The sequence below is a fragment of the Myodes glareolus genome, chromosome 13, assembly GCF_982192425.1.
Source record: "Myodes glareolus chromosome 13, mMyoGla1.1, whole genome shotgun sequence".
Classification (NCBI taxonomy): Eukaryota; Metazoa; Chordata; class Mammalia; order Rodentia; family Cricetidae; genus Myodes; species Myodes glareolus.
The window spans coordinates 51,653,730-51,674,096 of NC_142038.1; the positions used below are offsets into that span (position 1 = coordinate 51,653,730).

The 20,367-nt window shown below is 45.1% G+C and overlaps 1 protein-coding gene across 1 annotated transcript in view; it reads left to right on the forward strand.

Moving 5' to 3' along the window:
* Dnajc18 (DnaJ heat shock protein family (Hsp40) member C18) overlaps nucleotides 1-15,775 on the forward strand; it is a 43,189-nt gene extending 27,414 nt beyond the window's left edge. The window contains exons 6-9 of the mRNA XM_048442426.3: nucleotides 573-682; nucleotides 1,756-1,865; nucleotides 5,207-5,379; nucleotides 11,719-15,775. Coding sequence (XP_048298383.2) covers nucleotides 573-682; nucleotides 1,756-1,865; nucleotides 5,207-5,379; nucleotides 11,719-11,843 — 518 coding nt within the window. The 3' untranslated portion in view covers nucleotides 11,844-15,775. The remainder of the gene's footprint in view (nucleotides 1-572; nucleotides 683-1,755; nucleotides 1,866-5,206; nucleotides 5,380-11,718) is intronic.
* The last annotated feature ends 4,592 nt before the right edge of the window (nucleotides 15,776-20,367 follow it).

Genomic DNA, 20,367 nt, shown 5'->3' on the forward strand with positions numbered 1-20,367 from the left:
CCAGCGATAAATTGAATTTTATGAGTGGTTGTTAAAGATGGTAGTGCCTGGGCTGAAGAGATGATGGTTCAGCGGTTAAAAGCACTGATTGCTCTTCCAGAGGACCTGGTTTCAATCCTAGCACCCACATGGCAAGTAATAATTGTCTATAACTCCAAGATCTGACACCCTCACACAGACATACATGCAGGCAAAACACTAATGCACATAAAAATAAATACATGTTTAAAGAGATGCTAGTCACTAATACTGAGCACAGAAGCAAACCTAAGTATGTCAAATAGGATTCATAGGATTCATAGCCAAAATGCTGTCTTGTGGCCTTTTGGAGTTTTTCCCCCACAAACTTGCAAAGGATTGGGCCCTAAAGTCAGGAGAGCCTTGCACATCCCCTGCCCAGCTGGCCCCTTGGCTCACCTATTGTCTTCTTTTTTTGCTGGGCCAGATAGGCAGATGCCCTGTATTTAGCCTCCTTGGGAACAAGACTTTGAAAAGAACCAAAAGGGAATCGCCATCTCATAAATGTTCTCTCTCTCCCTTTCTTTTCCCTCTCTCTAATATCTGCTTTCCAGGAAATATTCACATGTTCTCAAATGTGACAGATGACAGTCACTATTATCGCAGGCGACCCCGCCATGAGAGGACACAGACGCACAAGAGAGAGGAAGAAGACAAACCTCAGGTGTGTGTGCAGTCAAGCTCGTACACATAGCCGTACTGAGCCTGCTCTTATGGGGTGAGGGGACCTGCTCCTACACATGGCCATACTGAGCCTGCTCCTATGGTATATAATCAGTCCTAGAAGTGCAATTGAGCTAAGCTGGTAAAATGTATTTTAAGCAATGATAAGAAGAACTGGGTAAGTGTCCCGAATAGGCCAGTGTCGGTAATCCTCCATCCCTGATCCCTTTTCATGTTTTCCTAGGATCCCAGTTTCCCTGGAAGGCTGTCTTTTCCCTTCCTCCCTCCCTCCCTTCCTCCCTCCCTCCCTCCCTCCCTCCCTCCCTCCCTCCCTCCCTTCCTTCCTTCCTTCCTTCCCTCCCTCCCTTCCTCCTTCCCTCCCTCCCTCTCTCTCTCTCTCTCTCTCTCTCCCTCTCTCTCTCTCCCTCTCTCTCTTTCTTAAGTTTTTTGTTTTGAGATAGGTTCTTCCTGTGTAACCCTGGCTATCCTGGAGCTCGCTATGTGGACCAGGCTGACCAGGAGAGTTTCACGGGAAGCTCAAAAGACAGTGCTGCTGGGATCAGACCCAGGTTCTCAGGCTTGGTAGCCTCTTGACTTCTGAGCTATCATGATGGCCAAACACTAATGTACATATTCAACAACAACAACAACAATGTACTATGCCTCTGGCTTGTTCACAACCCTGAGAGAATGCACCCTTTCTCCAAATAGTAGTTAATAAGATGTGTGATGAAACTCGACTCCATGTTGTCAAGGGAGAATGTGGTCATCTTTGACCCAGTTGGATGTCTCCAGTTTTGGACAGCTGCAGCAGAGTAAGAGCTGCTTAACACTGACCACTCTTAGAGTCCCCTCCGTGTCCAGCAGACTTACCTAGAGATAGGGACAGCGGTATTATTGATGGTCCAGGTCGGAGGGGCTTCCTTTAGCCTCTCACCAGAGAGAATATGAGTTGTTTGGTTCTAAGCTGAAGTTGGGCCTTTCAGGCAAACCTTGACCTTGTGGACACTCCTGTGCAGTGCATTTCCTTTGAGACGGCTGTATTCTCACACACTTCATTATTTCCTTTTACAGACTCCATATTCCGCATTTGTTCAGCTGCTTCCAGTTCTGGTGATTGTGTTTATTTCTGTCATTACTCAGCTGCTGGCCACTAACCCCCCATATAGTCTATTCTATAAATCGTAAGTGGAATATTTCTAATTTTTTCCTTAGTAACAGCTTAAAAGATGAAAGACTTCGCGTGGTGGTGGTGGTGCACGCTTTTAATCCCAGAACTCGGGAGGCAGAGGCAGGCGTGTCTCTGTGAGTTTGGGGCTAGCCTGGTCTACAGAGAGAGAATTCCAGGACAATCAAAAATACACAGTGAAACCTTGTCTTGAAAAAAAAAAAAAAACCCAAATTGAACAAAAGATGAAAGACTTAAGGTCTTGCTGACTCATGCTGACACCTCTTTTCACCTTCCACTGTGGAAAATGCTGATCTTATGTTTCAACGTTTCTCTAGTGTGTGCTATGGAGATACTAAATTTAGGTACTTGAGAACAACTTGAGAACAACTAAACTAAACCAAAAGGAAGAGCCAAGCAGTAATACTGTAGACTCAGTGCGTAGGGACTGCCTGTGCCTTAGGGAGGGATTATTGTTACGCAGTGACACCCTCTGGTCAACTGCAAACAGTCAGGCTTGGTGTAGAAGGATCAGCAGAATAGTTTGAGAACTGTAAGTCTCACCATGGTAAAGTTAGGACAGAGAAGAGAAGAGAGATGGGGCGGGGAAGAGTGGGAGAGAAAGAGGAGGAAGAAGGAAGGGACAGAGGGCAGGCTGTCATGAGTGGGTTTGGAATGATAGTGACTGGGACCTAGTGGGTTTTTTTTCAATTTTTTTTAATTGAAAGGAGGGGCTGGAGAGGTGGTTCACAGGTCAAGAGCACTAGCTTCTCTTGCAGAGGACCCCAGTTTAATTCCCAGCATTGACATGGTGGGTCACAACCATGGGTTATGGTTGGGTTACAACCGTAACTCCAGTTTCAGGGGATCTGAGGCCCTTTTCTGGCCTCTGCAGTCACCAGTCATGCAAATGGTTCACAGACATTCAAGCAGGCAAAACACTCATACACATAAAATTAAGATTAATAAAAATTACAAGGAGGGACAACACACACCTTTAATCCCAGCACTCAGAGGCAGGAGAATCTCTGAGTTCAAGGCCAACTAGGTTGAGTTCCAGGACAGCCAGAGCTGCTATACAGAGAAACTCTCTCTTGAAGGAAAAAAAATTACAAGAGACATTTGTTATTGATAAGGACATACAGTCAAACTGTGCTATTGTGTTTCTTTGCTTTTTCTGAGAACAAAGTTTGTTATGATATGTGTTGAGGCATGTAGATTACATATAAATGCAGATTAGGAATCTTTTTTTAGTTTTTCCACTTAATGCTTTCAGTTGCTTTGGTCAGAGTTTGGTCCCTAAGTGAGCATCAAGAGCATCAGCTGGCAACACATTCAGACCTGTAAGAAAAGCAAGCTTCAAGCTGGACAGGATGGCACACTCCTTTATTCCTGGCACCTCGGAGGCAGAGGCAGGTGGAGCTCTGTCAATTCCAGGTCAGCCTGGTCTACATAGTGAGTTCCAAAACCAAAAGAAAGACAAGAAAAAGAAAAAGAAACTTCAGTTTGATTTTTGTCATGTTTTTGGGAATCTCTCACTGTGCAATTCAGCTGGCCTTGGATTCACAGCGATCTTCCTGCCTCAACACCCCAAATCGAGATTAAAGTTGTGTGGCCATACCTGGTTCTAGTACTTTTCCTTTGGTTTAGTCTACCCTGTTTCTTTGTGGGTAGATCTTGCTATGTAGCTCAGGCTGATCTCATGTGTTTGGTTCTCTTGCTCCCAGCTTGTGGGTGTTAGGACCACAAGATGTGTGCCACCAGATTTAAATGTTAGAACAACATGTCTGTACGACTATAGCTGGATTTTTTTTTTAAGTATCCAAGAACTTTTACATATTTGTTCATTTGTTTTGTGAATGTGAGGCCAGCAAGGTAGCTTAGCACATAGAAGTGCTTGCTGCTAAACCTACTGAACCTGAGTTTGATCCCCAGGACCCACATGGTAGAAAGAGAGAATGGAGTCTCTCAAGTTGTCCTCGGACTTCCACATATGCACTGGGACTGCACACACCTGTACTCACATAGATACAAAACAAACAAATAAGACTGGGCGTGGTGGCTTATGCTTTTAGTTCTAGCACTTGGGAGGCAGATGTAGACCTCTTTTCATGTGTTCAAGGCCAGCCTGGTCTACATAGAAAGTTCTAGGTCAGTCAGGGCTACGAAGTGAGACTATGTCTCAAAAAACAAAAGGGAATAAATAAATGTGTGTGGGGCATGCTAGTGCATGTGTGGTCAGAGGACAGCTTTTGGGAATTAGTTTATAACTTTCACCTTACTGTAAATGGAGGTTTTTCTTTGTCTGCCAGTTCCTGAGTAAATACTTAGAGGCTTAATATTAATTATAAACTGTTTGGCCTACTAGCTCATGCTTATTACTAACTAGTTCTTACAACTTAAATTAACCCGTAACTTTCTTCCCAAACAACTCTAGTAAACAAAAAAAATTTAAAAAATTAACCCATAACTCTTATCTATGTTTAGCCACATGGCTTGGTACCTTTTTTCAGTAAGGTATTCTCATTTGCATCTGGCTTGTAATTGCGTCTGGTCTCTGCCATTCCTCTTCCCAGCATTCTCCTAGTCTGCTTGCCCCGCCTATATTTCCTGCCTGGTTACTGGACAATCAGCATTTTATTAAGCCTATATGAGTGAGAGATCTTAACAGTGTACAAGAGCATTATCTCACAGCACCTTACTAAGGCAGATCTCTCTTGTGTCCGCAACCGTTTCATATTCCAGGCTAGCTGGGCTAGTGCTCCCAGCCAACTCTCTGGTCTACTTCTCACCCTACTGGAGAAGTGCAGAGATTACAGGGGTGTGCCACTACTAGTTTTATTTGGTACTGGAAAAAAGTCCAGGGCTTCCTATATGTTAGGCAAACATTATACCAACTGAGTCACATCCACAACCCTCAAAACAAACTTTTAAAGGTTTAGTCATTCTGCTTTTCACACTGAAAGACTTGTAAGAAAGGTGAGTCTTGGGCTGGAAAGATGCTCCAGTTAAGAGCACTGACTGCTCTTGCAGAGGTTCTGAGCTCAGCTCTCAGCATCCACATGCTCACAACAATAACCGGAGTCCTGTGGGATCAGGTACCCCCTTCTGCTATACCTTACTGAGAGAAAGAGAGAGGGGGTGGGGGAGAAGGAAGGAAGGAAGGAAGGAAGGAAGGAAGGAAGGAAGGAAGGAAGGAAGGATAAGCTGTAAGCTACTTTGGTAATTGTCAAATTGCTTGCTTGATGCCTATAGTGACTAACTAATGTTGGGAGATGGTGGCAGTCGTGTGTAGAGGCCAGCCAAGAGTCAGACTGACAAGTAGCACTAGCTGATGCGAGCCACTCTCTGTTTCAGAACCTTGGGCTATACCATTTCTAGAGAAACGCAGAACCTGCAGGTGCCTTACTTCGTGGATAAAAACTTCGACAAGGCCTACAGAGGAGCGTCTCTTCGTGACCTGGAGAAGACAATAGAGAAAGACTATATTGACTACATTCAGACAAGCTGTTGGAAAGAGAAACAGCAAAGTAAGTAAGGCCAAGCAGGCTGTCATGAGGTCTCCCAGCCTTCTGACCCTCTCCTTGAACAGAGACAGAGCAGATACTCACGCAGATAATACCGCAAAGAATGGACGTTTATTGACATGTGACCAGGACTGGAAAACTTAGGAACTTGGGCATCATTGTATCTCCTACTGTATTTTCTTCTCTCTGCTGCCTGCACCCCACAGGGGGATGAACTTACTACATAGCCCTAACTGACTTTTTTTTTTTTTTTTTTTTTTTTTTTTTGGTTTTTCAAGACAGGGTTTCTCTGTAAAACAGTCCTGGCTGTCTGGAACTCACTCTGTAGATCAGTCTGGCCTCAAACTCACAGAGATCAGCCTGCCTCTACCTCCCAAGTGCTGGGATTAAAGGTGTGAGCCACCACCACCCATTCCTGACTTGTAGTTTGGGCTGGTCTCAGAGATCTGCCTGTTTCTGCCTCTAGCCTGCTGTTATGCAGCCCTGGATTTTTGATTCTCCTGAGGACTTAGATTATAGGTATGCATTAGTTCTCCTGCCTTACTACCTGCCTCTTTTTTTCTGTTTTTTAAAAAAATTACTTTCATTTATTTGGGCAAGAACATGTCCAAAAGTCTAGAGAGATGGCTCAGAGGTTAAGAGCGCCTCCTGCTCTTCCAGAGGACTCACATTCAATTCCCAGTACTCACATGGCAGATCACAACTGTCTGCCACTCCACGGTCTGACACCCTCTCATAGATATACATCCAGGCAAAACACCAATGCACATTAAAAAGAGGAAGAAGAGGAGGAGGAGGAGGAGAAAGAGGAAGACGAGGAGGAGGAGAAAGAGGAGGAGGAGGCGGAGGGAAGAAGAAAGACTGTCCAAATGCACAAAGTGTGTGTGGCAGTCAGAGGACACCTTGTGGGACTCGGTGCATCCTAATTGTTGCTCTTCTTGTTGATGTCGTAAGGTCTCTAGTCTCACCAGTCACTGGACCCATTTTGCATCCCAAGCGTCTTCATGAAGTTCTCAGTGCTGTCTGGTTTCCTTCACAGTCCCTAAATTCCACATTCCCTAGAGAGAAATTTGATTGAGCCAACCTCCCTTTTTGAGTGATACCAGAAGTTTAGTTGCTGTCTTGAGTCAAGCAGTGGTGGCACATACCATGATCCCAGCCCTCAGGAGGCAGAGACAGGCGATTCTAGAAGTTAGAGACTAGCCTGGTCTACAGAGTTTCAGGACAGCCAGAGCTACACAGAGAGACCCTATCTCAAAAAAACAAAATAAAAGAAAATCTAACAACGACAAAAGAAGTTGCTAGCCTGTAGTCTGGTGTCCCCTTACTTCTTGTTGCTTGTGGGTACATAGAAGAGTGACCTCCTGGGTCAGCTTTTCAGTAGTGTGAATGTGAAAGATCTTTCTTCTCTTTCCCTCACAAGAGACAGTGTCTCCCGCTTGGCTTACAGCTCCAGGTGTTATGGGGAGTCCTGGCAGCAACCCTGTCTTAGCCAGTAGTTTCATTTTAAATTCCAATCAAACTGCCCACACACACAGTTTAGAGACACACGCGCGCGCACACACACACAAAGTAACTGTATCTTGGCTTTGCAGACTGGGCTCTGGTCAATTATTTTTCAAAATAAACTATAACTCATCTTTTAAGCTTTATTACTAGATGTCTTTAAATGTATACTGATAAAATTAGTTCTTCGGTCACAGTGCTTCTTAGCCCTTGCTGACCCATCCCGTACTCCTGCCTCCCACCGAGTTAACCCACCCTTCCTGTGTTTAAAGCACTTTGCTCTTCCTGCTAGCACGGTACTGATCCATAGCATTAGTGGTCCATAGGTGCATGCCGGTTCCCTCTGCCAGACTGCTGGCCCCAGAAGCAGACTGTCTTACTAATACTGTGTCCTGGGCTGCAGGCACAGTCCTGACTTCAGGACAGGAGCTCTACACATTTCAGAGAAGATTCTCCTACTGCAAAGGCGGGCGCTGAGGAGGAGCGTGAGGAGTGGTTCGGTGCTGGTGTCTTATCCCTCCCCTCAGGGACTTCGCCCCTGCCCTCCATTTCTACCGGGCAAAGCCTGGCTACCCCCTAAATGAGGGGAAGTTAAATACCTCATTGTTAAATTAGTTTTGTTTGGTTCATTGGGGTTTTTTGAAGCAGGGTCTCACTATGCAGACCAGGCTGTTTAAATTAGGTTTTATCTTTTTAAAATCAGGAAAGACCTGGGTGTGGTGGTATAGGCAGGCCTATGACCCCAGGACTTGGGAGGCAGAGAGAGGAAGATTTTGAGTTTAAGGTCACACTGAGCTTCATAGTAGTAAGACTGTCTTGGAAAAAAAATCAGGCTGGTGAGGTGGGTCAGTGGGTAAAGGCTCTTGACACCAAGCCTGATCTGAGGTCAGTCCAGGACCCAGAAGTGGAAAGAGAGAACTGATTCCCACAAGTTGCTCTCTGACTACTACATACATGATATGGTACATGCATGAGGGTACGCACACACAAAAATAAATAAAGGGAATTTGAAAAGAAAGAAAGAAAGAAAGGGAAGAAAAAGAAATAAGGAAAGCATTTGGTATATAGTCCAGGCTGGCCTCAAACTCACAGAGATTCTCCTGCCTCTGCTTCTGAGTGCTGGACTTAAAGATGTTCCCCAGCAAGGCCTGCCCCGGGAAAAAAATTAGGGGCAAGAATCCCTGTGGATCTAAATTAGGGGAAAGCCACAGTAATGTGTCCTTACCATCCCCTCTGTGCTGGGCACAGGAACAGTTTGAATTTATTGCTTTCTTCAGGAACTACATGAAAATCTGCATTTTGCATTCTTCAAACCCTCTCACACACAAGAACACATATGACACATACCACATACAGATGCACGTGCACACATAAACACACAAGCACGTGTGTGCACATGCACATGTATCGTATTCTACTTTACAGCATTAAGATGCTGACAATGCGAAAAGGTGAAAGATTTCACCAAGAGTGGTTTTTGAGCTTTGGTTCCCGTTCACATGAGGCTTGTTCAGATCTGTGGGTCTGTCCAGGCACAAGTGAAAACTCTGTGAGCACCACAGCTGGTAGGATAGGCCTGTGATCCCACCCTGTAATCTCTAGGGAAGCTAAAGCCAGAGGATCACAAATTCAGGACCTGTTGTGGCTACAGAGTGAGTTCAAGGCTAGCCTGGGCAACTTAATAAGCTCTATCTCATTTTGCTTTATGTTTGTTTGTTTTATTTTGTTTTAAAAAAGAACTGAGGGTATGACTCAGTGGTACGCCCAGCGGTATATATGAAGTCCTAGGATCCACCTCAGTTAAAAACACCCCCCCCACACACACACACAAATCTATGAATGAGCCTGATGTGTGCAGTTCACCAGTTCTGAATGGAGGTTGTCAGCACATAGCCCTGAAAATAGTCTGTTCCTAGCATTTAAACACAATGGTTCTGTGGGGCCTCCACACCACTCCAGTGCCATTTGAGAAGCAGCAAGTGCAGCCAAGAAGGTTAAATTTAGCACTTTGAGTTTGTAAAAATAAACTCACTTGAGAACAAAGTTCACTCTTGGCAAAATACCAAATGGAAATTTTATCAAGGGTAGCCATTGTCTTTGAAAATCTTTATTATTCCTTTTATTTGCTTTTCCCTGGAATGCCTAATATGGGTGATTTTTTTATGAGTAATCCTTTACTATGGATGATGATTGTCCTGCTTACTCTTTCATGGATGTGTCTACATATTATATATACTGCCAGGGAAAGAGGCCACGCCATGTGGGTAGGATACAAGTGGCTGTCAGGAACTGCCTCCTAGCCCGGTGCAGAGGGGCTGAGTGAGTCTTGACCTTGACTGAGCACTTCTTTCCATCCCCTTGAGCAGACACAGAGTGGGTAGACTCCTCAGCGTTGAAGTGGGGGAAAGAACTCATTTCCTATTGAGAGGTTATGTGGTGTGTGTGTGTGTGTGTGTGTGTAGCTTAGTGCAGGGCCTAGAACACAGTGAAACCCAGGCTTGTACAGCTTCACACAATAGATTGAAGGGCAGTGTCCCTTGGGCCTGGTCATGGCTAGTTACAATTGATGAAGACATTTTTTTTTCTCCTTTGTTTTCTCTGTTTTGTTTTCTCCTTTGTTAAGGTGAAAAGGTATTTTCTTGATCCTGCTTCTTCCAAAGACATTTTTCTTTCATTTCACTTACCGGTTATTGAGTACTGGGGCCAGAGCGACGGTTCAGTGGTTCAGAGCACTCCCTGCTCTTTCGAGGCCTCCATTCCCGACACAAATGTAGAGTGACTCACAACTGTAACCCCAGTTCCAAAGGATCCAGTACCCTCTTCTGATGGCAGATCTGTGTGTGTCTGTGCATGGTGTACATATATACACTATATGAAGCACTCATACATACTCGTAATTTTATTAATGATTTGTTCATTTTATTTTATATGTGAATGTTTTGTCTGCATGTATTTCTGTGCACCACATGTGTGCATGGTGTCTACAGAGGTCAGAAGAGGGCATTGGATCCCCTGGACCTAGCTATGGATAGTTAGGAACTGTCATGTGAGTGCTGATCATTGAACCAGGTCCTCTGTAAGAGCAAAAAGTGCTCTTAGCCTTTGAATATTAACAGAATTTATTAGAAGTATTGTATTCTTTGAGCAGGCCTTTGACTTGCGCCTCTTCATTGCTACAAAACAGCATTGTCTGCCCCAATTTCAGTGAGCTTTAGGAAAGCAATCCATGTCTCATGTGACAGGTATCTCTCTTCAGCTTGTTACAGTGGCTGTCAAGATAGAAAATACTAGGCTTTATTAGTCTCTAATGCCTCTGGATGAGGACTTCCGAGAATGAGACACAGAAAAGTCAATAAACAAAATGACTTGGTTTAGTGAGGAACAGAGCCACAGAGTCTGTCCTGGACACTGGTGTATCTGTGACTCTAAAGGAAAGGTGCAGACTGATTCACAGAAGTCTCCTGAGAAGCCCTCCCACATGCCAAAGAACCCAAGAAGGAGTGCTGAGTGCCTAGTGGGGTTGCTGGAGCAAAAGCTTAGCATTTGGGTGCTGCACACGACCCTCCACAGAGCCCCATCACCTGCAAGGTGATTGTGCCAAGGCAGGCCCTGGATGCAGGCACTGTGGGCACCCGCACCAAGGGTAAAAGCACATTGTTCTACAGCCTGGGAGACCTACTGCCTGCCAAGCCACTGCTGGCTGGAGTCCAGGCCTGCAGTCCAATTGTTCAGGGAGGGTTGTCATGCTTATCCACCCCTCACCCTGGAGTCCTGCACCTCAGCTGCACTTTGGGCCTTACTTGGTGTAAATAGAATCATTGTGAGCAGAAATGCCAGGCAGTGTTTTGTGTTGATAGACATTTATTCAGAGGCCCATGCCCATTGTTCCTTCTGGCTGAAGGCTAATTCCTGCATTCGGGTAGTTTGCTGATTAGACAGGTGTATCTTGTTCTACCAAGATGAACAAAAGCTGTCAGCAAAGATGATTAAGGATGGAAGATATATTTCAAAATGATTAAAATAGCATTTTCACAAGCATGGTTCTTTAACAGCTGCCTGCTGCTGGCAGCCCTGAGAAGCCACGAAGCCCATCCAAGCATGCCGTCCTGCTAATATGCGGCACACATGACATGTTTCCAAAGGTGCATCTCAGGAGCTCCCCCTAAGAAGGAGGAATTTATACAAGAGAATAAAAACTTAGGCCAACAACCACGGAGTTGGGAAACACAGCAGAGATTATATTCCAGCTAAAAATAGAATGGCCTACTCTATCATGAGGAGAAAGTGAAATTTGTTTAGTCAAGGACACAGAGGCCACTGGGCTGAGATGATTTCACTTTTAAAAGAGCCATTTGAGTTGTGGACCCTGTATGTGGTGAGAGGATGAAGAAAGCTTCTTCCTGACCCTCTGTAGATGCTCAGCTACCAGAGTAAGCCCCATGTCATGTGTGACTTAGGGCCCTGCCATGCCGAGGGAAGAATGTAGCAGCTGTCTTTGTTCAGATGACAGGACTAGGCGGGGGCTCCAGGCTCTCCCACTGCCGTCTGACTGGCACTGGAGCAAGGCCTGACAGACACTCTCCTCTTCCTGCACCTGTGCAAGCTTCTCAAGCCCGGGGCCAAGTGTTTTGTTGATAAGAACTAAGCCTAGTGCTCTTATGAGAGCACAGACTGTGGGGTCGGGTCCCACGCGGCCTTCCCCCTCAGTACCTGGTGCAGTGTCCATCGGGTTCCTCTAGGGTGGAGGAGTGGCATGGGAGTCAGGCCTCTGGGTCTAGGGGTACTGATGTGAAAGCGCTCGGCCTTGGCAAACCAGCACCTGTCCTGTCTTTTCAGAGTCAGAGCTGACCAATCTGGCGGGGCTGTATCGAGATGAGCGGCTGCGGCAGAAGGCAGAGTCACTGAAACTTGAAAACTGTGAAAAACTTTCCAAGCTAATCGGCCTCCGGAGGGGCGGCTGAGACGAAGATGGCCCGGCTCAGGATGGGGGTTTCTTACTTGTTACTATTTACATTGCAAATCCATTTTATAATACAAGTTAGGAGATGATGAACACTTACTATCTGCTAACTTTGTTGGGCAGAGCTGCAGGACATGGAGCCACGCTTGTCACCATCTGTTTCTTCCAGGCCGGCTCCCAGGGCAGGGACAGTTCATCTAAGTTACGTGAATGGTAACGTTTGGACTCAGCTCCACTGTGAACGTAGATCAGGGCATCCCAGAGAAGACCCACATTTCTGCCTTCACCCTCCTTGCAGCAAAAGCCCACTCCCTAGGCATTTCTAGGCTCAGCCAATCACTTCAAAGTACTGATGCGTCTGCCGAGAATTACACCTCTCTTTGCCATACACCATCCCCCAGTGTTCGGTTTTCCACTTCCTAAGGAGAGTAGAGAGAAACTGAACTCTTTGGCCAATAGTTCAGTGTTATCCAAGTCTCTCTTGAGGCAGGAGCGTTAGCAAACTGCCTGATTTGTGGTTTCTTTTCTTTCTTTTTTGAGAGAAGGGCTCACTCTGTAGCCCAGACTAGCCTGGGACTCACTATACACTCCAAGATGGCCTTGAATTTGCAGCTTGGGTTACAGGCGTCAGCTACCATACCCAGTAAGGTTCCTTTTATCTCCTTATTCAGCTCTCTCAGAGGGTCTAGAAAGTCAAAGCTGTGAACAGTCTGGGTGTGGTAGCGCACACCTTTAATCCTAGCACTCACACAGGCAGAGACAGGCCAATCTTTATGAGCTCAATGCCAGCCTGGGATGTATAGCAAGCTCCACACCAGCCAAAGATGTCAGGAGATCTTGTCTCAAAAAAAATAACACAAACAAAAAACCTGTTGAGCCATTCAGCAGACAGCTCAGCAGCAGGAAGTAGGGCTAAGGAAGAAGGTAAAATACAAGACTGTGAGCTCCTCAGTGTAGATTCCTGGTCCATTTTGGAACTAGAGAGCACTGTGTCCCTTCCCCTTTAAATCATCATTTAGTGTATGGTAGGTTGTACGCTGAGCACAAGTATGCGCAGAAGTGCACTGGTCAAACCCAAGAGGAGGCTCAGGCCTAGAGACCCAAAGGCAGGAGCCTGTCTCTGTGGCACGGAGGGCTAATATTAGCCTTAACAATCACTTTGTTTGACTCAGAGTCCTGCACATTTTAGTACGAGGTGGTCTTCCATGCATTCAGTATTTATGGAGTGTCTACTACAAAGCAATGGCTTTCACATGTGTCTCTCTCTCTCTCTCTTTCTCTTTTTTTTTTAATTTATGCCTCCTCAAAATTTGTGAAACTGACGCGTTACCTCTTTTATGAATCAGAACAGGATAAATGGTTGGCCTGGGTCATGTAACTAGGTGAGGAAGTACAGAACGTGAAAGATCATCCTGTTTCTCAGATGACTCTAGCCAGGTTGGCAAAGCGGAGACTTTCCCTAGAATGCTTCTGCAGTCCGGGACGCCTCTGCCGCCGGTTTGCATCCTTTCCGTCACAGTTCTGCGTCCTTCAGGACTGCTACCCTGCTCATCTTTCAGAAGCAGGACCAGGGATGGAGAGATGGCTCAGTGGTTAAGAAGAGTCTAGCTGCTCTCCCAGAGGACTCAGGTTTAGTTCCAAACACCCACGTGGCAGCTCACAGCTGTCTGTAACTCCAGTTCCAGAGGACCCAGCTCCCTCTTCTGGCCTTCACAGTCACTGCATGCACCTGGTGCACAGACATACTTGCAGGCAAAACACCCATACACGTTTTTTAAAAAGTAGGACCCTTTCATACAAATCCTTCATAGGAAGAAAAAACAGTTTTTTTCTAGAACTAAGTCACTGATTTCCCAGACTTGGTGGTTGTGCCTTCCTGTGGAGGGCAATGCCAGAGCTGAGTTTCTGAGCTGCCCAGATTATCATGAAACTGAATTTGAAAGGTAACTGGTTCATATTTCATTTCTTTTTTTCTTTTAGATAGGGCCCCATGTATCCCAGGCTGGCCTCAAAGTTGAAATATAGCCAAAAACTTTGAACTTTTTTTTTTTCTAGACAGGGTTTCTCTGTGTAGCTCTGGCTGTTCTGGAACTTACTCTGTAGACCAGGCTGGCCTCTAACTCAGAGATCCGCCTGCCTCTGCCTCCCGAATGCTGGGATTAAAGGCGTACGCCACCACACCAAGCCCCTTTTTATTATTAATAATTATCATTATTATTTATTATTATTATGTTTTGTTTGTTTCAAGGCAGGGTTTCTCTGTGTACCCTTGGCTGTCCCAGATTTCACTCTCTAGACGAGGCTGGCCTTGAACTCAGAGATCTGCCTCTGGAGTACTGAGATTGAAGGTGTGAGCCACCACCGCCTGAAATCCTCCTGCCTCTACCTCCTGAATGCTAGAGTCACTCCTGGCTGTTGTGGTGCTGGGGAAAGAACCCAAGGCTTTGTGCATGCTAGCCTACTAAGCTACATCCCCAGACTTATCTTCTGAATTTTTTTAAAACCTCTTTAACCTATGAGCAGCAGGGAATTTACTTTGTAAAATATGCCAGGCATGGTGAAACACACTTTTAAACCCAGCACTCAGGAAGCAGAGGCAGATAGATTACTATGAGTTCAAGGCCAGCCTGCTCTACATAGCAAATTCATAGTGAAACCCTGTCCCAAAACAAACAACAAAAACCGTGCGTTGTAAAATGTACTCACGAACCAAACAAGCTTGTGGAGGGCTCCTAGTCATGAAAAATGCAAAGCTCTTCCCTTCCAGCCTCATCCTGGGCTAGAAAGTGGACCAGTGGGGTAAACCCTCCCCTGGATGCCCTTGAGTAGTTTGTGGATTTCATGGCAGTGATGACCCCAGAGTCTAGCCCAGCTCCATTAAATGTCACACCGACTGTCTGTTCTCATAGCCTGGTGTACTGCTTTATTTATTACTGATAGACTACAGTACTCACATCTGGTCTCCTCAAGAGAGCCAGATTTGCTCTGGTTGAAGGGTAGTTTAATCTATTTGGCACTATGTAGAATCGTGTTAAACTCTTAATTCCTTGCTTATAATTTAGATACCTTTCTTTGTACTGGTAAAATAAGCTTTGTACTCTTGCCTATGTCTTTGACGAGGTTTCCTGGCAGTGTAAACTCTTTAGATACGGCTTTTCTAGCTGCCAGTGTGGCTCACAGTTTGAGACACAGGATGGAGACTGTGATGGGAGTGAGGTGAAGCACAGGGCTCACCCGGGACCAGGAAGTGACCTTCAAATGAAGTGCTCTCTTTAGTCAGAGGGAGATGGAAGCTCCTCCCAGTGAGGAGCAGGGGAGCTGGAAGGAGCCCATGTCCGTGTTCATCTGCTCAAGCAGGAGACATCTCAACCTCACTGGTCAGCTCCAAGCCGCACAGCTTGAGAGAAGCAACCGGTAAGAAAATAGTATCACTGTGCATGCTTACAGGACCTGTTAGGCATGACAGGAAATGCCACACCCTGCTGGCATCAGGGCCCAGCAGGCTGGCTGAGCTGCGGCTACTTTCATTCTCCTCTTCACTCTCCTCAGAGCTAGTGCTGCCAGGGGCACCATGGGATCCCAGCAACTGGCCACACAACCAACCCATTGTCTGCATGCACTGCCCTCACAGGAGCTGGCACTTAGTTTGTATCACTTCAAGTATTAGATTGGTGTCCTAATTATTTATTTTGGGAAAGGACTAAGTTCCTATACATCTTAATGTTTGGGCCTGCGCTGTTGGTACCTCATGCAGTGGTCACCAAGTTACTGAGTCTACATTTGCATCACACTCAGTGTTTGGAGGTGGAGTGTTCTGTGACCAGAGTCAGGAATGACACATGGGAAAATGCTGAAAAATCTGGTCATCTGATCATTGCATCTAGAATGGGTGTATTTTAACAAAGTAAACATTAAACAATTTTATATACAAAATGCGACTTTACGGCTTTTCTTTGTTGCCTTTGTCCGCAACCCTCATGCATGGAGTCACTTTGGACTAAAGATGCTCCTGTGGAATAGTTTGTGTTTAGAATAGTACATAATGCTAATGGGATGAATTCCAGACGGGAGGCGGGGTTTCAAGACAGGGTTTCTCTGTGTAGCCCTGACTGTCCTAGAACTTGATCTGTAGACCAGGCTGGCCTCAAACTCACAGAGATCCACCTGCCTCTGCCTCCCAATTACTGGAATTAAAGGCTTGTGCTGCCACCTCCTGACTAAGGATTTTTTAATAAATAAATATTTTCTGTGTATAGGTGTTTTGCCTGTGTGTGTGTATGTGTGCCATGTGTGAGCGGCACCCTTGCAGGCCAGAAAGGGCATCAGTTGTTTGCTATGATGTGGGTGATGGACAGAACCTAACATGGGTCCTCTGCAGGAGCAGCAAGTGGGGTTTTGGCTTTTGAGGGGGAGTTTGGAAACATAATTTATATATAAAATTTTAGCAAGAAACAATGTAAAATGACAACACACATTAAAAGTGAAAATAAGCCTGGTGTTGGTGGCGCACACCTTTAATCCCAGCACTCAAGAGGCAGAGGCATGCGATTTCTGTGAGTTCAGAGTCTGTAGAGTTCCAAGATAGCCAGAGCTATGCAGAGAAATCCTGTCTTGAGAGAGAGAACCTGTTGATAAACACCAGTTCCTATCCTGAAATAACTGTATAAAACATGATATCCTAGGAGTGACCTAATCTTTATTTCTTGTCACTGAAGACAGTGGCAGAGGCTTAGAAACAGCACAGAGAGGACGAACCTACAGAGAGCGCCTATAGGTGAAGGATGCATCTTTACCAGAACCGGAGTCACTTCTGCTAAGAATTCTTTCTGTACTCAGATAGCAATCCAGCGTACCACAGCCAACCTAGATCAAGACTAGATTTAGCATCAGAAACATCGGTGTTACCTAGCTCTTTCCTCGCTATATTCCTAGTGGACCATACTTAGCAAAGTCTTGGTTTAAAGATACCATTCATGGTGTTTAATATTTACATGGTCCAACTGGTTACATGTCCTACTTGGTCCAACATACACGTGAGACTCAGTTCAGGAGAGTTTGAGAACTTGCCTCTATTCTAGGGGGGCTGAAACCTAGGACTCCTAGATCAAATGTCTAGTGCAGTGGTCAAAACCCCTTTGGGGGATCACATGGGGGATGTTTACATACGATTAATAACAGAAGCAAAATTACAGTCATGAATTAGTACGAAACAATGTTATGGTTGGAGTCACCACAACATGGGGAATGGATTAAAGGGTGACAACATAGGAACCACTCTCTTATGGTTTTCATTTTGGGGTTATTTTTAGAAGAGGGGGTCTCAGGAAGTCCAGACTGACCTTGAACTCCATATCTTCTTGCCTTGACATTCTTAGTGCCAGGATTACAGGTGTGTACTACTCCGCCATGGAAGTCTGATTTGTTCCCTCCAAAACAACTGGAACTTCTGATTCCATTAGACTCCACTCCAAAACCACCATCCACTTACACCACAGCAGCTTTACCCTCTTACCTAGAATATTTCAGTAGCTTATTTCATCCCCAGCATTAACATCATCCAAGTTCTAATCATAGCTAGCATTTTGTTTTGAAGATTTTGCTTTGTTTTTTTGAAAAAGGGTTTCTCTGTGTAGTCCTAGCTGTCTTGGAACTCATTCTGTAGACCGGGCTTGCCTCGAACTCACAGAGATCCACCTGCCTCTGCCTCCTAAATGCTGGGATTAAAGGCGTGCATCACCATTGCCTTTAAAAAATTATTTTTTAACATTTGAGATAGTCTTGCTAAGTTCCCTAACTTGACCTTTGATGGTCTTCCAGCCTCAGCCTCCAGCAGCCCCAACTCTCCACTTTTCTTACTAACCTTGTAGCTACTCCGCCATCACTCTTTCCCGGGAACTTTACTGTTCCTTCTTTCTTTTTTCTAAAAATACTTATTTATTTTATTATGTATACAATATTCTGTCTGTGTGTATGCCTGCAGGCCAGAAGAGGGCACCAGACCCCATTACAGGTGGTTGTGAGCCACCATGTGGTTGCTGGGAATTGAACTCAGGACCTTTGGAAGAGTAGTCAATGCTCTTACCCTCTGAGCCATCTCTCCAGCCCCTATTTCTTCTTTCTAGGACTTCTTCTCCTTTTGCTGAGAGCTTCCCTGTTATCATCACAGGCTTCAGCTAGAACGTGTCCACAGACATGCTGACCAGCCTTGGTTTAGCCCCCTTTGAACTCCTTACTTGTCTTTTTCTTTTTTTTTCTTCTTTCTTTTTTTGTTTTTTTTGTTTTTTGTTTTTTGTTTTTTTGGTTTTTTTTTTTTTTGAGACAGGGTTTCCCTGTGTAACAGCCCTAGCTGTCCTGGAACTAGCTCTTGTAGACCACGCTGGCCTCGAACTCACAGAGATCCGCCTGCCTCTGCCTCCCGAGTGCTGAGATTAAAGGTGTGCGCTACCACTGCCCAGCTATTGGTCTTTTTCTTAGCACTGCGATAGCTATACTACTATTTCTAATAGTTGACTATTGACGCACTGGTTCGCTAGACCAAGTTCTAGCCTGGTTTTGTCTGAGATGAGCCGTGAAGTGCCACCTTCCAAAACGAGCTGCTCTCGGAGAGTCTGCTGAGTGTGGTACTCACAAACAGAACCCCAGGAGGAGAGAATGAAGATGGTTGGTGCACGTTGAAGGCAAGCCCGAGCCACAGCATGCAAGGCCAGCAGGACTGACACACGGAGACTGGGTTCCTATTGCTGGGAAGAGACACCATGGCTACAGCAACGCATAAACATTTCAGTGGGGCTGGCTGAAAGTTTCGAAGTTCAGTCCATTATCATCATGGTGGGAAGCATGGCAGCATGTAGGCAGACACGGTACTGGAGGAGCTGAGAGTTCTACATCTGGATCCTCAGGCAGCATCAGGAGACTGTGCCATACTAGGCCTAGCTTGAGCATGTAAGACTCCGAAGGCCTCACTCCTACACACACACACAGTGACACACTTCCTCCAACAAGGCCACACCTCCTAATTGTGCCATTCACTACGGACCAAGCACTTGAACACTAGACTATGGGGCCCATTCCTATTCAGACCACCACAGAGACATGTCTAAAACACCACTATCCACAAAACTAAAGATAACAACAACTAAATAGGTGTGGTGGAACAGGCCTATAATTCTTTCCTACAATGGAAATTATCAGATCGTCAGGAAGTTAAAAAGAAGAAAAAAAAACCAAGGAAATTATCACAAGTTTTTTTTGTTTGGTTTTTTTTTTAGAAAAAACAAACAACAAAAAGAAAACATTTACAAATTCTTAGGCAGGGGGTTGGAGAGACAGCTCAGTGGTTACGAGCATGCATTGCTCTCCCAGAGGACCAGAGTTCACTTCCCAGCACCCATATCAGATGGTTCCCAACCATCCGTAACTCCAGCTTCAAGGAATCCAACTCCTCTGGCTTCTATGGGTACCTGCACACATATGCACACACACACAAAACATTTTCAAAAATTAAATACTTAAACACATGACCGGAGAGATGGCTCAGCATTTAGGAGCACCTGCCCTTTCAGAAGGTCAAGGTTCAGTTCCCAGCACCCACAAAGTGGATCACAACCATCCATAACTTCAGTTCCAGGGAATCTAAGACCCTGTTTCTGAGCCCCCACAGGCACTAGACACAGATATACATCAGGCAAAACACTCATACACATAAAAGTAAAACAGTTTTTTTCTGAAATTCTTAGGCACATGGGTCACATTTTGAGAACCAGGCATGGCTAGTGGCTCCCTACAGGACAGTATAGACTACAGAATATGCCCACATTGGGTTTCTATTGACCTGCTTCTCTTGCCAACTCCCCACCCCCTTGGTTTTTGTTTTTTTGAGACAAAGTCTCATTATATAGCTCTGGCTGTCCTGGAATTTACAGAGGGTGAGGATTAAAGGCATCTGCCACCATGTCCAGCTTGTTTGTTTGTTTTAAGATTGATTGATTGATTGATTGATTGATTGATTGATTATGTATACAGTGTTCTGCCTGCATGTCTGCCTACAGGCCAGAAGAGGGCTCCAGATCTCATTAATGATGGTTGTGAGCCATCAACCACCAGGATGGTTGCTGGGAATTGAACTCAGAACCTCTGGAAGAACAGCCAGTGATCTTAACTTCTGAGCCATCTGTCCAGTCCCCGGATTGTTTTATAAGGTTTTGATTTTATTTATTTATTTATTTATTTATTTATTTATTTATTTATTTATTTATTTGATTTGGTTTAGAGACAAAGTAGCCTTGTCCAGGCTAGTCTTGAACTTGCTATGTATGAAAAAAATGACTCTGAATTTCTTATCTCCTGCCTCTACCTCCGAAGTGCTGGGATTATAGGCTTTCCATGCATACTAATAAGAGGCACGCACTCTTTTATTTGAGCTTCTGTATTTTTGTGGGTTTTGTTATTTTTGAGGCAGGGTTTTTCCATGTAGCTCATAGCTAGTCTTGAACTCACAATCTTCTAGCTTCCTGAATGCTAAGGTT